Below are 19,120 nucleotides of genomic sequence, written 5' to 3' on the forward strand. Positions count from 1 at the left end.
TGCAGAGGAGTCACAAACCCGGCCTCTAACACAGTGAACTGATTCGCTGGTCATTACTTTCAGGGAATGAGTTGTTTGCTTAGCGAGCTACACCTATGTCCCTTGGGATGGTACTGGGCCTCACCATTCTGTGGTACAGGCATTCACCAGCCCTCAGAGTCACCCATCCAGCAAAACCACCCTACCCGTGCCCAGGCAAAGTCCTGGAGGACAGCACAGACTGCTGCAGCATTGCTCAGGACTCGGCCTTTGACTCAGACAGGTTCTTCTCCCACCTGACCTCACACCCAGTTCTCCACATCCTGGGGCTTCTGCACCGCTCATCTTTTCCCTAAAGGCAGGGATACAGCAGACTGCCACCCTCCTTACACCCATTGTTCTGGAGTAAAGGCCCAGCTAAGAGTAATCTGTCAGGCCCCACAGCTGGACAAACAGATGTGCTAGTATAAGACTGTATGAAGAGCTTGCCAGTGCCCATGTGTTTAAAATTTCACCCCTGAGGAGACACTTGAGGAAGCAGGCCCTTTGGGGAATGACAGGGTCTGACACCCAGAAGTAGGATAACAGTCTTTAGCAGTCTCATCCCTCCACCATGTGAGGATGCAGCAAGAGAGCGGTGGATGGACGAGGATGCCTTCAACAGACAGTGAACTTTCCAGTACCTTCGTCTCAAACTTCCAGAACTGTGAAATACAGTCAATTGCTGGTGAGTGCCTCACCTATGTACTAAGAGATACTGCCCCAGGGTGAGCCAGGTCCCCAAGTGCCACCTGTATGGGATCGCACCTTGAAGTGGACATGGATGTGGTCCCTGAGTACGTCCACTCGGAAGAACTTGCGCCCACAGATCTCGCAGGTGTACTTCTTGTCACCGTGGGTCAGCAGGTGCTTGTTCATGTTGCTCCGGCAGGAGAACACCTGGGGACAGGGAAACAGTACAGTGAGGGCTAGGTTACTGGACATACACATAAGCTGATCCCTATGGCCCACAGGACAAGCTACTTCCAGGCTTAGAATACGTGGCAAGTTCTAGACTTACGGTGATTTAAACATCTACTCACACCACAACAGACACGCTGTTTCCAGCCTCTGCTGCAATGGAGTACAACAGAGTGCTTATGCTGACTTAAACAGCTCATTGGCACAGAGCCTACTGAGGAGCCATGAAGATACACCTACAATTTTCTCAAAATAGATACCAAAGAAGACACTCAACTCAGTTTGAATACTGTTTCATGTTCCTATTTCCAGCCCAGACAATGGATGCAGATTTACTCATGCATCCACACTAGTCCTCTGGGAGCCACTTAACAGGCCAAAGTAAACCCTGAGCTGGAGCTAGAAGGATGTGACCTAAAAAGCAGATATGGGGGTTGGTGAGATGGCTCAGTGGGTAAGAGCACCCGACTGCTCTTCCGAAGGTCCGAAGTTCAAATCCCAGCAACCACATGGTGGCTCAAAGCCACCCGTAATGAGATCTGATGCCCTCTTCTGGTGCTGTCTGAAGACAGCTACAGTGTACTTACATATAATAAATAAATAAATAAATAAATAAATAAATAAATAAATATTAAAAAAAAAAAAGCAGATATGCAACCATCACTAGGGACCCAGGAGCTCCACTGACCATAGAACATCCAATAGCAGGGCTTGCCTCAGATGAGGTGCCGCAGAGCCTACTTATCTATTGCCATAGGCTCTACCTCCTTGTCCCTGCACCATCTGGCCCCCAAACCCAGAGTTTAAGAGGCCTCGCATGGCTCTGCTACTCTGCTGATTCTCAGGCTCTGTGGGTCGAAAGAAACCAGAAAATACCATGGAAGCAGTTTCTCATTTCCTCTAGAAAGCATCATTGGATCTGGCAGTGCTGCTACACACTCACAGTCAGGAGTAGCCAGTCATGAGAGGCTGGGATCCCAGTGTGGTGGTGCTCGGGTGCCTATGCTATGCCAGTAGCTACTGTGTGTAGCTGGGTCAGGCTCAGCAGTAGTTCCTTCTCTAAGCAACAACTGAGGCTGCCTGAGTCACATGTACAAGAGCCTCTCAAAAACCTATATCCCTAGTGTGCACTTGCACAGAGGACCCTTTCTAGAACTTGTATCCCCCAATGTGCACTCTGTGCAGTAAGGGACATGACTTCTATTCCTCTGGAAACACAACTAGTACTTCCAGTTACCCGAGTTGTCAAAGTTGAGCCTAACAAACAAGCAATGGCATTTCTAGTTGAAGGTAGGTGCTCATGTGTGAAGAATGGGACAATGTGTATGTGGCAGCCAGGACAGGGGCTGGGAGCTCCAGATACCATAGACATGAGCCAAGGCCAGGGTAGCTCCTGTGAGGCACCTACACAACAGCATAGGTTGCCCAGGCGAGAATACCTAGCATTGACAACCCAACCATGATTACCATGGGGTTCTCTATGAAAATACTTAGCCTACCTTAGAAAATACTAACTTAGAAAATACTATCTAGACACTGAGCAGGGGTGGCCAGCACAGATGGCATAAAGCTCCAGGGCATCTCCCTTCTTCAGTGTGGATATGAAGACAAGGTCCAGTCACTCAGGAGGACAGCATGTCCCATAGAGCAGATAGGAAAAAAGATTCTCAGCAGATTCACTGGAAACCAATCCCAGGTGGCAGAGACCCAAGTGTTGAAAGTGCAACCTGAGGGATACTTCAGTTAAAAACACATGGTGCATACTGAACACTGTTGCCCTGGTGGGTACATCTAACCTTCTGACACTGAAACATGGTATTGTCTACAAAGTTAACACTTAAGAATTGCAAGTAGAACTGAACTCCAAAAACTAAACCTCATTGTGGTGGTTAGTCTTCTGTTTAATTCGGCACAAGCTAGCGTTATCTAGGGAAAGGGAACATCAACTGAGAAAAATACCTTCATTAGATTGACCTATATATAGGCAAGTCTGTGGGGTTATTTTCTTGATAATTACTGATAAAAGGCTCCAGCTCACTGTGGGCAGTGCCACCCAGGGTTAGTTGTCTTGGTGCTGTAAGAAAGCAAGCTGAGCAAACCATGGAGAACCAGCCAGTAAGCAGAACTCCTTCATGACTTCCTGCCTCCAGTTCCTTATGGAGTTCCTGCCCTGACCTCCCTTCATGATGGACTGTAAGTAACTCTTTCCCCTCAAAGTTGCTTTGGTTACTGTTTACCACAGCGACAGAAACCTAACTAGGACATGTGTTCTGTCTTAAACGCAGGATGTTTGTTAAGCTGCATTCACAGCTATCTGGGGATGCAAGAGGACTACATGCTGCAGGCTGAACATGCCTACAAGCTTCCTGGACAATGCTCTCTCCTTGCAGCTCTGACCTTGAGCTTAGGAGAACAGGGACTTTGCATCCAACATCAACAGTCCCTGCAGAACATTACCTTGCCACACACTGGGCATCCAGAAGGTTCCTTCTTGTAACGAACCAGGCTTTCCCCGCTGGCCTCCAAGTCTTCTCTCTTCACCCGCCGCACACCTGAAGTCCCAGACCAGACAGGAAATGTGAGGCCGCACAACACAGATCAGATCCCAGAACTGCCTGGGAACTATGCTGGAAACATTGTGGTACCAGATAAGGAAGAGGCTAATGGAGGGTTGCTTAAACCCATAGGTTCAGGGCTACTTTGGGCAACATAGCAAGACTAACCAACCAACCAAACAAACAAACTAAACAAACAATTTCCTGTGAAACAGGCAATCTCTAAGTAAAGGAGAGAAACCAGGTGTCTTTTCTGGACATTTCTATATAATCTGACTGAACACAGAGCTGGTGACCTTGGCATCAGGGAACAGGCTGACTCCAGGATTCTAGGACTACGAGGCACAGAAGGAAGTGGATCTGAGGCTAGGGGTATTTTCAGCTTCCAGAGCAGCAAGCTGCTGCCCACAGCAATAGTGTAGGTCACATGTGAGTAGTGTATCTAGTCCAGCTAGATTCATCATAGAAAGCAGTGGCTTCTGGCAGGGCCCACAGCATACTTTGTTCTGAGCAACTGCTCTGTGTTGAGCTTGAAGAAACCTCGTGGTAAGATCAGGTCCAGCAATGACATTGAGCTTAAGAGGATCAAATATCACCTGCCCTGTACAAGCAAGAAAACTAAGGTATAGTGACTTGCCTATGGTTCTTGGGAGTCTGGGTGGGGCCCAGAGTTACACTCTTAAGAACCTCATGAGACCTTGCTATATGAACCGATAGGGAAATGAGTGTGTGTGTGTGTGTGTGTGTGTGTGTGAGTGTGTGTGTGTGTTGGGGCGGGGGGAGTGGGGCAGGGGGATGCATGGTGGAAGCCAAGTGCAGGAACTTACTAAGGATATGACCTCGTCTTGTTTTCACAAACTCATGTGCATGTATCTAACAGTTATGCTTTCTACACAGCCTGAATGTGCTCTGTAAATAGTGTTTTCAAACACTAACCAGTGATGTTATGCTAGTGACAAAGGGGCTGTGACTCTTAGCAGGAAAATAAAGAGAGCCTTCATCAGAATGCTGATTGTAATCATTTCACTCCTTAATCTACGCTTGCTGCTGCCTCACATGTGTGCAGAGAGCTGACTCTGCTGGGTCTTTCTCTGACCTCACATAACCTACTACGTAGACTGATGGCCCCCACCAGCACACTCCATTCTCTTTACACGGCTGAACTGGCTGTATGCAGGACACCATAATGACCTTTCTTACAGCTCATCACACTAAAGGCATTCTTCACAGTATTAAAAAGTTCTCTAAATAAATACTTCAAATAACTGTCTAATGCCAACACAGAGTAGTCTCGCTGTGCCTATCTGTTCCCCACTGCTCCTTCTCCCCGCTCACTGCACTGTTAATACTGTCTATCCTAGGAGCCCTACGATTGGGAGCAGGGTCACTGGGTCAGAAGGCAGGCATCTCAAGCCCCAGGCTCACCATCCAAGTGTCGCCTCTGGTGGTCCAGCATCACATCCTTGCGGTAGAACATCTTACTGCAGACCTCACAGGCAAACTTCTTGTCCCCATGTTTCTTCTTGTGCTTAGAGAGGTTGCTGTTGGTGGAGAAGAATCTGAAACACATCTCACATTGGAACGTCTTGTCATCTGTCCAGAGAACAAACACACAACGTGTGGTAAATCACCCCTGACCAGGATCCTGCATGTGGGCCTCAGCAGGGTGAATGAATGGCACAATCAAGGCAGGAAACCAGCTGGACACTGTGGCTCAAAGCTCATCTGCTGTGTGTGCTCAGCTAGACATACAAATATATACCGACGTGTCAACTCTCCTCACCTGAAAGGCTGCCTCAACAGCTCTCTAGGTTCCTCTCCCTCTATCTGTATGCACTGTAAGCTTCCTCAGACCCAGAGGTGGTCTGTGTCCTCAGCATACTCTACCTACTTCTCCAGCATAGTGGCACAGGTTGGCCTGCCTCCTCTCTGCCTGATTACCTCTTACAGCACCCTTACAGCAACACCCGCAACTTCTCTACCTTTCTGAAGAGCTGTCTTGGCCTAGGCCTCCCACCAAAGGACACATGCTCCATACTCACTCAACACATACCCCATAAATACACACACACACACACGCACACACACACAAAACCACATTCACACCCATCTCCACCCCTATTCAGCACACAGCACATAACCATACATATTCACACTACAAGAAGTCAGCATCCCCAATCCTGACCCCCACTTTAAAGTCCTTCCTGAAAGACAGTCAGTCAAGCTGTAGTTCCTGCCTCTGAAAGTCTACTCTACCATCTGGCCCTGCCCTCCCTGCCTGATGCCTGCAGTCTCTGTTCCACATCCACTGAGTGCCTTGTTTCCTTGTGGGCCAGCTCTCAGAATCCCTTGCTTTTTCCTGCATCTTGATGTGGATGCATATGATAGCAGGTGACAGGCATGCCACTGCTTCTCTCAGGAGCAAAGGCCAGAATGTCCCTAGTTTCAGCAAATGTTTTCCAATAAAACCCTAGTCTCCACTGGTAGGACTACTCAAATGAGGTCTATGCTTCAGGAAGTCTCTAGCTCCACTCAGGAGATTCCATGTGTAGCTAGCTAGAGGTCAATCCAACTAAAACTGAAGAAAATCAGCCATCTTTTCTCCTCTTCTAATGAGACAAAGACACAAGGCAGGGCTATATCTTGGCCTTCGAGTGGGCACCACATGTGGGGACAGGGCAGCACAGAAAGCAGTGGCCTAGCTACGGCTTTCCCCACAGGAGGATAGCTCCTCTTGCAAGGGCATGGACTAGACTAAGCCCTATGTGAGTCTCAGGAGACCTGGACCTGCACCTGGCAGTGTGACCTCAACACATGTGATGAGAATGACATCATGGTGGTGTCCTGTCCTACCATGCAACTCACATTCCCAAGGAAATGCTATTTATACAATTCAACCCTCTCTCTCATTTGTTTGGCTACATTACAGAGCAGCTCTGCTATGCCCCAACCAGGTCTACACATAGGTGGGCCTCCTTCCTTAGCAGGAGTTCACAGTACAGGTGAGTCTCTGAACAGAATACACGAGCTTTCCTTCTTATAAGTTCTGAACAACATGAGTAACAATGGAAAGCAGCAGTGCTGGCTTGGGCTCTATGTTCTCCCTCACAAGCCTCTTCTGGTACTACCAACTGTTTTATGTGCTGATCGCCTACAGTCTACACTGAGGTGACTCAATAACTGGGTATGAGAACCCAGTCCTCAGAAATGATATCCAACCCCAACCCCATAATGCAGCACTGGAGATATGTATAGGCTCCAGGATATGGTAAAGAGCAAGGGGCTCAGACATCTGAGAAAACAAGAGTGGACTGCTCTGGGCCCAAGCAGATGGGGGTGGGGGCTGTATTTGGGGGCCCTGACTCGGGCTTTGCTACCTGTTAGTGTCCTCTTCAGGTTTAAAGGGAGCACAGCCAATAGTGAGCATGACACCAATGTACAGGGGACACAGAAAAGGCCTGACAGCATGGGCTGCAGAAATACTATGCACTTGAAGCAGCCCAGCTCTCTATAAATCCTGAGGATGCACATTCTACTAACTTCATACCACAAAAGGCACATGAGCATGTAAAGAGGCTGCCATGGGGTCTCAAAGCTAACAACCCATCGTCACTCTCAGCTCCCAGTCCTAAAATCAGCCTCAGGAGAAAATCTGCTTGCGGTTCATCAATGCCATGACCACCTAAGAAGGCTAAGTGTCTTGTATGACAGGTTTAGCCAACACACACCAACTGATTCTTCATTTTCTGTTCCACTCTTGTCCAAAGAAATCATTAAACCTTAAATAGGAACAACTGCATCCCCGACTTCAAGCTGCAGTTACTCTCACCCTATTCTGCATCTCCTTGAGTAACAACAGGAAAGGGACACCAATCCCAGTTAACAAAGAGTCTGCCTGAGGCTGAACCAAATGGGAACAGACAGGAGTATGCCCAGATTCTATGGGCACACCAAGACAGGGAGGACACAGGCTGTAGATGCTGAAGTTATGTGCATGCTCCCACACAGATGGTTCATGTCACTGACAGGCAACCTTCAGAAATCTACCTGCCCTGTCTCTCAGATCAGCCTTGTCACAGTGAGCAAGGCACCATGAGGAGGACAGAAGAAAGCAGCCAGACAGTGGAAGAACAAATTGGTTGAGACACTGATATTCCCAGGTGGGCATCAGAATGAACAGAAGCCTGACAACAGAGTAGAATGTCACAGAATGATCTTGTAGTTTTGAGTCACAGAGTGAGGAAGCACACAAAGGACTGGTGACCTCTCTACACTTCCTCTGCTGACTTGGCTCCGTGGTCAAAGTCCAGGAACTTGTAACCTCAGGGCTCTCTCTCTACAGCACAGGACAGGCAGGCCTCAGGGAGTTGCAACCCCTTGGCCTACTTGCTGCTTGCACAGATTCCACCATTCACTTACAGAGAGACTACCTGAGAACACCGTGGTCCCCAAAACCACAGCTGTCCCCCAGCAGGGCAGCTCACAGCACAGACGCTTTTGGCCTCAAACAAAGATGGTTTCTTTCCTTTTGAAGAGTGGCAGATGGAAACAGGCTCAGGATGTAACAACCTAGGACAGTTGGCAACTGAATCTGTCTGGATGTCCACAGGGGACACAGGTGCAGGAGACTGATGGTGGGAAGAAGGTTCTAACAAGGCAGGTGGGCCTTTCCAATCTCCAGCCTTTGCATTTTTTTCTCTCATACCCTTCTAGAACAAACACAGGGTCTGGGAATGCAGAACAGACATGAGACAACCCATCCTTTCTTGACTAAGGGAACGCTGCCTTAGATGTCTCCAATGGCTAGACAGTTCTGAATGTTCCTCATACTCCTTGAGGTAAAAGGATCACGGAGAGACCCAGACAGCTCAGCAGGACCCTTTCTCCTAACACGCAGGGCAAGCATATGGGTTAGGGCCTCACCTGTCCTACAGTTGTGGAACTCCAGTGCACTCTCCATTCGGAATGTCTTCCCACAGCTGCCACAACGGTAGCGGTACTCACCGTCCACCTGCTCAAAGGGCACACTGTCAGCAAGGAAGACTGCAGGAGTTCAACACAGGTGCCCCCCTCTGTGTGCTGTTCTAGTAACTTCTAGGGCTGGCTATACCAGTTTTCCTCCTCTGTTCTAGTAGGAATATTCTTGCTGTCCAACTGCCTGAGAAAGAGAACCCCACACTCAGGCAACTGCACCCCAAATACCAGCCACCAATGTTCTCCCGTGTTGTCCCTACTGCTTCTGTAAGCAGTGGCCTAAGCTGGGCTCAGAATGCATTGGGTGGAGAGCTACCTTCTACTATGGCTCTTGCTCTAGAAAACAGTTGATCAGTCAGTTGTCTGGGTGCTCACTTACCTCATTCCGGCTGTGCTTGTAGGAAACATGTTGCTTTAGACTTTCCTTACGGCTGAACAGTTTTGAACATTCCTCACATTTAAACAGCTTGTCACCTAAGGGATGAACCGACAGAAGGTAGATTCATTGCTTTGGCCTTTCTCAGCGAGGTGCACCCATCTCTGAAATGTGATGCCTCTGTCTGGGTGGGGTGCCCCTGTGCTGGAGGGGACAGGCAGCCACGGGGCCACCCCTTGCAGCAGCTCTGCAGCAAGGACCCAGCAATGGACACACACCTTCTTGGCCCTGCCCTGTAGGCTGGGCAGGCACTCACCGTGCGCGCACTCACCGTGCGAGCGCACGTGCCGGCTCAGGTTGCTGCTGTTCTGGAAGACCTTGCTGCAGGTGCCACACTGATGGATGCGTTTATGCTCACCCAGCTGACGGACGAGCTTCCGCCGGACGCCATGTCTACTGGACAGAACCAAGCCCCTCTTGAGGGCAATGGTGCTGCTTGGATGATGTGGGAACCTGCCCAAGAGAGGGACAGCTGGTCAAGGAGAGGTGGTGGCTGGGTCCTCAGAGTAAGTTTCCAATCACAGTCACCTCAGAAAGCTCATCAGCCACATTTCCCAGCTATGATTGGTCCATAAGGAAAGGAAGGCAGAACTTGGAGCCACCCAGTCCCAGGTAGCACAGACTGAGCATTATTCAGTGTTAACAGCTCACTTGCTTCAGCCCTGGCCACCAGGAAGCCTGAGCTTCATTTGTGTTCCAAACAGGGTAGCCCTGTCTATGGTTCTTGTCCTGACTTGGTATCTACTATGTTTTATGTTGACTCTGAACTGGACTCCTAAACGCTTCTTCATCCTGTCAAGTGTGCTTTTTCTGGTAAGTGCTTGAAATCCTCTGGGCAGTAAGACAGGAAAGGAATAATAAACACACCCACATTTTCACAGGTTCACCAGGTGAATTCTGCCAACTCCAAAGGGCATAGAAAACACCAGCAGCTGAGTCAACTTCAGGGCAAAGACTCATTAGGGAATTATAACTGCGGTATAAACATTTCTTTCCTGAGCTCACAAAAAAGAAAGCAGGGCAAGATGTGAAGCTGACTAATATCCAAATACAAACAACTGCTGAACCAGAGCAGCACTGCTCACATAGCTGGGGCAAAGCTCTCAGGATCCCCCACTGGGAGAGCAGACAAGGCAGGTACATGCATCAGGGTAACATGAGCCTTACAGAGATTTGGACACACACTATGACATAGAAGGATATGTACTGAGAAAAATAAGCTATTCATAGAAAACAAGTACTGTGTGCCCTGATGACATGGGGGATACAGGCTGGAACTGCCTGCAGACAGAGAGCAGAATGGGGTGGTTGGTTAGTTTCAGTTTGGGTAGATAAAAAGCTTCAGAGACGGATAGCCAGTGTCTACACTGTCCTTAAAAAGAGTTGTGATGGTGAGTTGTCTGTCATTTGTTTTGTTGTTGTGTTTTAAGAAAAAAAAATTCTCACAGTGAACAAACTAGGAAACTCCTAGAGTTCAGAACATACAGCGCTGGCCAGAAGAGAAGAAGCCCAGCTCTAATGTGGGGATTAAAGGTGGGAGGTACTTTCCCTTCGGTACCAATTAGCCGTTCCCTGTGCTCCGTCCCCAAGCACCAGCCATGTACAATCAGGACTTACTTTGGCACTGAGCTGGCTTCATTTGTGGGGGCAGCCAGCTTCCCCAAGACTAACTCCATGATCCGTTCATCTGGTGTTGCACTCACAGGCTCATCTGGGGGGATCTCGGTTATGATCTCTGCCACGTGCTCTGTGCAGAAGGGTATGACAAAGGGTCATCACTAGTGTACGGGACAGACTGTCACAAAACCCAGGAGAAGCACCGCCTTGGGGGAGCACCTCCTGGGTGTGGATACAACAGGGATACAAGTCGAACATGTTAGAATTTAAACGTTTATCTATATTTAAAGAGGGTATAATGTTTTTAATCCAAACCACAGTTACACTACGTGCCTTATAAAGCCCAAGAACCACATTATGTCAATCTCTCCTGTCTCTGCCCAGGACACCATCAGCCAGATCTTGAAGCTTATTAAATGAACTCTGACAGAGATTTACAAGTATGACTAGTCATCTCAAGGATGTTCAAAGGTGAATAAATATTCCATTCAGGGCCACATCAGAAGTGGGATAAAATGAAACATGAAGATTTTATAAAGAAGAAAATTTCAACCATTGTTGCTTTGTTTTTTTCTGTTTTTTGTTTGTTTGTTTGGTTGGTTGGTTTTTTGTTTTTTTTTTGTTTTAAATAGGGTCTCTAATAGGGCTGGCCTTGAACTTACTATGTAATCAAGGATGACTGTGGATATCTGATCCTTCTATCTCCCAAGAGATATATATAATTCTAGGCATGTGTCATCATGCTCAGTTTCTGTGGTGCTGGGGATAAACCCTGGGATCTGTGAATGATGGGCAAACACTCAACAAATAGAGTCATATTCTAGACTCTGAGCCATTGGTTTATTCTTATTTATTTTCATTTTTTTTTTTTGTTTTCAATACATCCTGGTTGCAGCTTCCCCTCCCGCCACTCCTTCCAGATCCCCACCCCTACCCCTGCCACCCTCAGATCCACCTTCATTTCTCTTCAGAAAACAGCAGACCTCCCAAGGATACCAACTGAATACAGCAAAACAAGATACTAGGCACAAACCCTCACATCAAGGCTGGGCAAGGTGACCCAGTGGGAGGAAAGGGGTCCCAAGAGCAGGCAAAAGAGTCAGACACACCCACTCCCACTCTTCGGAGTCCCAAGAAACACCAAACAACCGTAACAGCTATGCCGAGGACCTAGTACAGACCCATGCATGCTCAGTGGCTGACACTTCAGTCTCTGTAAGTCCCTATGAGCCTGCTTAGTTGATTCTGTGGGCCGGGTTCCTTTGTGTCCTTGACCACTCTGGCTCCTATAATTCTTCCTCCCCCCTCTTCTGTGAGGTTCCCTGAGCTCTAAGGGTGGGGAGTCAATGGAGATCTCCAATTTGGGTTTCTCTCTGCTTGGAGGTGGGTCTCTGCATCTGCTCCCATCAGCTGCTCAAGGAAACCTCTCTGGAGCCAGTGGTTTCTATTGTTTCACCTACTATCACCAAATGCAAATGACAGTCAGGAAGTAGTCCCTCCTGTCCCTTCCTGTCTATAGAGGCAGGGACATCCCACAGGGAGCTCAAACCACTCCTGCTCACATGCAGATACTTAAAAATGTTCAGAGAACGAGCACTGGCCCAAGAGAGAAGGAAACAGGGAAGCAGAGAACGCTCCATGGAAGCGGCTCTTCTATTCTCTCTTTAATTTCAAGCTCTCTTCTCATTTCCACAATGGAAAGAGTAAAGAGTCAGAGTCCAGTAGCACAGGCAGAAGGGGCAGTCATCTGAACACTACACTTGTCCTGAATGTGAAGTAGACCTAGCATCAGAGGGGTCAGGCAGCTGGGACAGGGGTTGCATGAGGACCACAGAGACCACTGTTTTCCAGAGACATATACGTGCTACTGAGTGAATTGCTGCAAACTTAGCTGAGGGTTCTGTATAATCAAAGAACAAACTCAGGTCAGTGAGGTGGTTCAAGTGGTGTGCTAGTTACTTTTATGTCAACCTGACACAAGCTAGAAAGGAGGGAACTCAATTGAGAAAATGCCTCTATAAGATCATGATATCTCACTGCAGCAGTAGAAACCATGACTAAGCTGTCGATATTTTTTAAAGTATCGATTGATGTGGGAGGGCCTGGCCCAGTGGAGGTGGTGCTATCCCTTGGCTGGTGGACCCAGAAGACCATGAATGAACCTCAGATATTGGACACTGAGTGATGTACACTGTTGGAATTTAGTTTTGTTTTGTTCGGATTATGACCACGCCCTGGTTCTTCCCTCTTAAAAATTATTTAACTTAATTTTGATCTTATAGACTCCCACACTTCAGAGACTGATTTTTAAAAGAGATTTTGGAATTTTACAAAGACTTTGGATAGACTAAATTTTTAAGTGGCAAAGATAGCTACTGTACAAGCTTGGCCCCAGAGTTCCATCCCTGGAGTCTTCACAGAGAAAGACTACAAAAGAGAACTACAAAGTTATCCTCTGGCTTTTGTATAAACTCTGGTCTGTGGTCTGTATGGTGTGTCTGCACATACACACAATGAATGAATGAATGAATGAACGAATGAGTGAATGAAAGAAAAATTTTAAAAAGAACAGGAACATGACCAGCAACATGTCCACCCATAAGCAGTAGGCAACAAATACTGGGAACTTGCATGATGGATTAAGGGCTGCTGGGTAAACAGAGCTGTGACTGACAAGCATGGGATGGGCAAGACTCACAACTGAGATAGTGAAACACAGAAACATAAGCCAAGCCAAGCACTGTGGCACAGGTGTGTCATCACAGCTCTTGAAGAGGCAGAGCGGGCAGGATCAAGAATTTAGTCAGTCTGGGTTGCATGCTGACCTTAAAGCCAACCATAAGTAGAAAACAAAGCAAAAACAAAAAACCAATCAAACAAAAACAAAACAAAACAAAACAAAACAAAACCAGACCGAGGGCTCCAGTCTTGATGAGACAATGGCTAACCAGGTGTCCATTTAAAACTTTCCGTGTTTTTAATACTCTAGTCTGAAGAATCTGCCTGATAACCATACTAGCTGATTTTGTGTCATCTTGCCACAAACTAGAGTCATCCAAGAGGAAGGAGCCTCAGTTGAAGAAATGCCTCCATGAGATCCAGCAGTAAGGCATTTTCTCAACTAGTGATCAGTGAGTGAGGGCCCAGCCTGTGGTGGGTGGGACCATCCCTGGGCTGGTGGTCCTGGGTTCTATAAGAGAGCAGGGTGAGCAAGCCATGTAAAGCACGGCAGTAAGCAGCACTCCTCCATGCATGGCCTCTGCATCAGCTCTTGCTTCCAGGTTCCTGCCCTGCTTGAATTCCTGTCCTGACTTCTTCCAATGATGAACTATAATCTAGCAGTAAGCCAAATAAACCCTTTGCTCTCCAACTTGCTTTTGGAACATGGTATTTCCTTGCAGCAATAGAAACCCTAAGACAACAATCACACTTTAACAGCTGACTGAGGGCCTAGAAAAGATGTCACCCAGAAAACTCAGAGGTGATGAGGAACATACCACCAGCCCAGCACCGTCAGCCTCTCACCTGCAGGCTCCTTGTCTTTGATAATGACCAGAGGCTGCTCAACCTTGGATGCTTTGGGTTTCCTCCCTCTTCGAGGCTTTTTCTTTGGCTCTTTGGTGACCACGACACTCTGGATGCTCTTGCTCTCAGCTGCTGTGGGAGGCTCCATCCTGGGTGCATCAGGCTCCTTCTCAGAAGCTGCCTCATGCTGCTGGCCACCTGCAGGGAGGCTTTTGGCTTGCTCCAGATGGCCCAAGAGATGCTCTGCAAGAGGACAGGGGCCGATGATGACACAGTAGGAACTTGAACGCCTGCCAGTTCACCACTGGCCTTGCTTGTTGGCTTTCTTTGCTATGCTTGCCAAGTGTGCCCTCTGCACAGGTAAATAAACTTTATCTTCACTGTTAATAAAGAGAAATGGCTCTACTATATACATATAGCTTCAAATTGAGAGAACTCATCTGACGTGTTCAGAACCAGACGGCTCCAGATCATTGTGGACTCTGAGTTTAGAAATCTATAGTGCTTCATAATTGGAACTTTCAAATGTAGGCTAATCACCTTAAATTATTTTTGTTTATGCACTAAAGAATGTCATGTAGCATAGACCAGTTTCAACTTCTGACCCTCTGTCTCTACCTTCAATGGCTAAGATTACACAAATCATGCCATCATGCCCCGTTTTATACAGTACTAGGGCTCAAGCCCAGTGCTCCCTGCATGCTAGGCAAGCACTCTGCCACTTGGGTCACATCCCCCACCCTGAAGCTGTACTGAGGCACAGGCAGGGTATGGTGTTATATGAAGCAGTCTGTATATCTGGAAGTGCACACACACATCTGCAGAGGCCATGTACACTGCTGGAGCAGCTCCAGTGTCTTGCTTGCTCCATGAAACCATCAGCAACCCGACTTACTGCCTTGATTGTATTTCCTGGTTTTGTTTTCATAGAGTGTGACATACTAAGCACCTATAGAGCACTAAAGCACAGTAAACATTTCTTCCTTCCTTTCTATTTTTCCCTCCCTCCCCATTCCTTTCTTTCTATTTCTCCTCCTTCCCTTTTTCTTCCTTCCTTCCTTCTCTTCGACACGGTTTCTCTGTGTAGCCCTGGCTGTCCTGGAAACTTGTTCTGTAGACCAGGCTGGGGTCAAATTCAGAGATAAGCCTGTCTCATCTCCCAAGTGCTGGGATTAAAGGTGTGCTCCACCACTGCCCAGCTAAACATTTCTTTATAAACCCTACAAGAAAGCAAAATGTCTTTGCTTCTTTACAGCTAACAGAAAGTGTCCAAAACCACCCAGGACAAAGCAGTGGAGACAGACATTGGAAAGGGGCTGGCAGCCATATGGAGTGGTAAGCTTGGGATGCAGTGGGCAAATGTGCTGCATCACAGAGTACCAGATGATAGGAAGAGGAAGGGAAGCTATGGCAGAAGCCCCACTGTGCCTGGAGCTGGTTCCTCCCTCTGCAAATGTGAATGGATTCAGCACCAGTACCAACCTAAGTAGCCATTTATCCCTGATTTGTCCAGGATTAGAGACTCTATGCTAGGGAGGTGGCCCCAAGGCCTGTGAGGGAAAGCTAACATGATCTGGTACCTAACCATGTTAGACAAATAGAACACACACCCTGAAAATATAGGTTGAGCAGTATTAAAGGAAAGCAAACAAGACTCTGCCAATCACACAGAAGGAACTGAAAACCAAAGTGAAGGACACAGCAAGAGTGAAATCAGAGGCCATAAGGTCTTGTGGGTTATCAGGCTGTAAAGACAGGATTACAAATCATCACAGACCTGGGGACTAAGACACCAACCTGGTCTACTCTGGAACCAGGTCCAGAGCAACACAGATTCAAATTTACATGGACTCTGTGTAGGAGACAGGGATTCATTCTATATACAACTCTGTGTTTGTGTTGAAGGCACTGCTTTCCCTCAAAGAACAGAGAACAGAGAAAAGCAACGCCTTCAACACGGACACACAGAGCCATCCACAGTAGGCAGAAGCTGTGATTCTTCGGGTCCAAGGTCCAAAATAAACAGAGTAAACAAATGGGGTAGCAAGAGCTAGGGATTGGTGCTGTCGGCTTCCTGTTTGCCTGGCTCACATGAAGTATCACCTGGTGCCTAGCATTGTATAGACAGGTGTGGTGTCACACGCCTAAAATCCCAGCACTCAGAAGGTTAAAGCAAGAGGACCAAGAGAGACTCAGTCTCAGAAATCAGTAAATAAATGTGTGAGAAGTGGGGCTGCAGGGATGGCAAAGTGGTTAAGAACACTGGCTGCTCTTCCAGAGGATCCGGGTTCAACTTCCAGTACCCACATGACAAGCTCACATCTGTTTGTACTTCCAGTTCCAGGAGACCTGACACCCTTACACATACACACATGCAGGCAAAAATCCCAATGCATATCAAATTAAAAATATTCATTAAAAATGCATGAGAAACACACCAACTCTGATGCCACACTCACACGGGTTACAAAGTCTGTCTACCATGCTCATCAAATTTCCTATGCCCTTGTGATTTGTGTTTGATGTACTAACCGCTCTGGTTGCCATGAGAGGAGATGGTGCAATTTCTCCTCATATAGCTGTCAGTCTTTGCTTTATGAATTTCTGGACCATGTTATGGCGTTCATGAAAATTGACATGCTATGTCGAATAAACTGTAGAGGGAGCCAGCATGGCTCTTAGGAGAAACTTCAGTACTTATATTTTAAAAAAGTAGTAAAAATGACTGAGTGAAGCATTCAATTTAAAACAGAGAAAAGAACAAAACAAAAACAAAAGTAAAGGAGGATAAAAAGGAGGCAGGCATGATGGCGCATGTCTGTTGGAAGTGAAGCAGAAGTCAAGGTTGTCCTGAGCTACAGACCAAGTGTAGAGCCAGCCTGGACTACATAAAACCCTGTCTCAAAAACACAAAAACAACAACAACAAGATAAATCATCAGAAGTTAATTTTTAAAAATGAAGATACAGTAAGAAGTAAGGGAAGCTCAAAACTGTTTCTTTGAAAAGGCTCTCAATATTGGCAGAAAGCTCAACAAGAAGGGTGCAAATAACTGTGTAATTGGTTCATAACAAAACCCATCAGTCTCCTACCTCACTCTGCCCATTCAATGACTTGCATTTTCAAGTCACCCATCCACACCTACAGAGAGTAGTTCTAGGAACCTGAGGCTAAAAACTCACAGACACCCCAGTCCCTTACCTAAAATGGTACAGTATTTGCAAAAACCAACACATGTCATATACATTAACATTCAAAATACCAAAATGCAGTAAAAATACTCTGTGCATGGTTATTGTTCTACATTCAGGGAATAATGACAAGAAAAGGAATCCTGTACATATTCAGTGGACGCATGCTTTCTGAGCAGCGTTTTGGTGTGCAGCTGTTTGAGCGCTGGCATGAGAATGACACAGATAAGGAGGCCTGACCATATATATTACAGCGTTTACTGATGATGTAAAATATGGGGATTCCACTTTCCTACACTTGCTGTTTCCTTCTTAGACCTCAGACTCCTCCCAATCACACCAACACACTCAGATTACACTTTTGGTGTGAGCCAACTGGTGTTTACAAGACCATGGCCATAAAGATGTATTAACAGTGGTGCCACAAAGCAGTTATACCTAGCACTCTTTTCCCCTGGAGCTGCTTACTGCCTTATCTCCCATCAGTCATTCACTGTCTTATGTCTGCTGCTAGTCTGTACACCCCCCGCTTCTCTCCTCTCTTACAGTCAAACACAGCTACCTCCTAGATTTCTCTCTTTTCTTTTATTCTCATTATTCACTTTACATCCGGATTGCACCCCTCTCCTCCCTGTCCCTCTCTCCCATGGCCCCTCCCCTTTCCCCTTTTTCTACAGCACCTGTTCTTCCCAGAGCCCTCTCTGCTCTCTCTAAATTGGGCTAGTGACCTGCATATCCTTTTCCCATTCCCTGCAAAGGACTCTCTTCCTTCCCGTATATGTAGAGGACATGCATACTTCTTTGGACAAGGTAGTACTATAAAACTCAACAGAGGTGCTAGAATCTGAAAAGTACACATTTGGGCGCTGGAATCCGGTGTTAGTGTGGGTGACAGCCTCTTGTCTTCATTAAGTGGTCTGCCGGTGACAATCTGCATACTCCAGGTTCTCCTCATGAGATTTTTTTTGGCACAGCTTGGAAATTTCTGGGTTTGTTGAATATCTTCACTAGGTTTCTGACAGTGAAGACTCTAACAGCTAAGTCTGTCTTCCTATCCTAACAGTGCTCCTGTTTCTAATAGCTTACCCTCTAACTGGTTCTCTCTAAATCCTATGATTAAGTCCCATGATAGCACAGATGGGATTTTGTCATTCATCACATTGCTGGCCTGTTGGGCTCTTCTAGGTTATAAATCTGCATCCTTTAGGGTCTGAAACAGGATGTGTATCTCAGGGTGTATTCAAACTTACTATGTAGTTGAGGATAACTTTAAACTCCTGATGAGCCTCCTGCCTCTTGAAGATCTGGATTACAGGCGTATGTTACCATGTCTAGTTTTGGGGGTGCTGGGGCTTGACCTCAGGGCTTATGATGCTAGGCAATCATTCCATCAACTGAGCTACATCCCCAGTCCACCGATTGATTCTTATTGCCTCTCCCTTTCCCCCACAGAACACTCCTGTCTACCTGTAGTCTCAGACCATCCTCCAGTCTCTATCGTGTTTGTATTTTCCACTTTCTTCCTTATGGAAAACTTTCCCAGGGTTTTTGGACACTTTCACATAAATTTTATGACTACTACCACAGCTCTCATTTTCAGTCATCTACCATCCTCTGATTTCTTCAATCTTCAAGAGAGTGGCCTGCTCTTATCTGAAGGATGCAGTGCTATGCTGCCATCTCTCACCTCAGGGAGAACTTCAGCATGGAGGATTTTTGGGTTTTCTTTGGGGGTGGGGTGGGGGGATGGAGGAAGGATTTTCAGATTCTTCAGAGAAGTTGTTTGGTCTCTTGTTCATGTTCAGCTTTCTCCCAGCACCTAGAGTCTTATTCTTGAAGATGGTCAGAGGTTGAACAGTCTCACTTGTGGGTCTTTCACCTGT

The 19,120-nt window shown here is 46.9% G+C and overlaps 1 protein-coding gene across 8 annotated transcripts in view; it reads right to left on the reverse strand.

Annotated features, from left to right (window-relative positions):
* Positions 1-19,120, reverse strand: part of Prdm15 (PR/SET domain 15) — a 59,661-nt gene that overhangs the window by 15,504 nt on the left and 25,037 nt on the right. For 3 of the 8 annotated variants that reach the window (XM_029470243.2, XM_085832081.1, XM_085832077.1), the window contains 8 exons: positions 14,047-14,289; positions 10,522-10,651; positions 9,176-9,357; positions 8,848-8,942; positions 8,418-8,505; positions 4,920-5,087; positions 3,397-3,491; positions 787-918 (listed from right to left, as the gene is read on the reverse strand). In XM_029470243.2, coding sequence (XP_029326103.2) covers positions 787-918; positions 3,397-3,491; positions 4,920-5,087; positions 8,418-8,505; positions 8,848-8,942; positions 9,176-9,357; positions 10,522-10,651; positions 14,047-14,289 — 1,133 coding nt within the window. Of the gene's footprint in view, positions 1-786; positions 919-3,396; positions 3,492-4,919; positions 5,088-8,417; positions 8,506-8,847; positions 8,943-9,160; positions 9,358-10,521; positions 10,652-14,046; positions 14,290-19,120 lie in introns of all 8 variants that reach the window. The other 5 variants (XM_085832083.1, XM_085832080.1, XM_085832076.1 and 2 more) reach the window with 2 other exon arrangements.

The sequence above is a fragment of the Mus caroli genome, unplaced genomic scaffold, assembly GCF_978045245.1.
Source record: "Mus caroli unplaced genomic scaffold, Mus_caroli_1 scaffold_17, whole genome shotgun sequence".
Classification (NCBI taxonomy): Eukaryota; Metazoa; Chordata; class Mammalia; order Rodentia; family Muridae; genus Mus; species Mus caroli.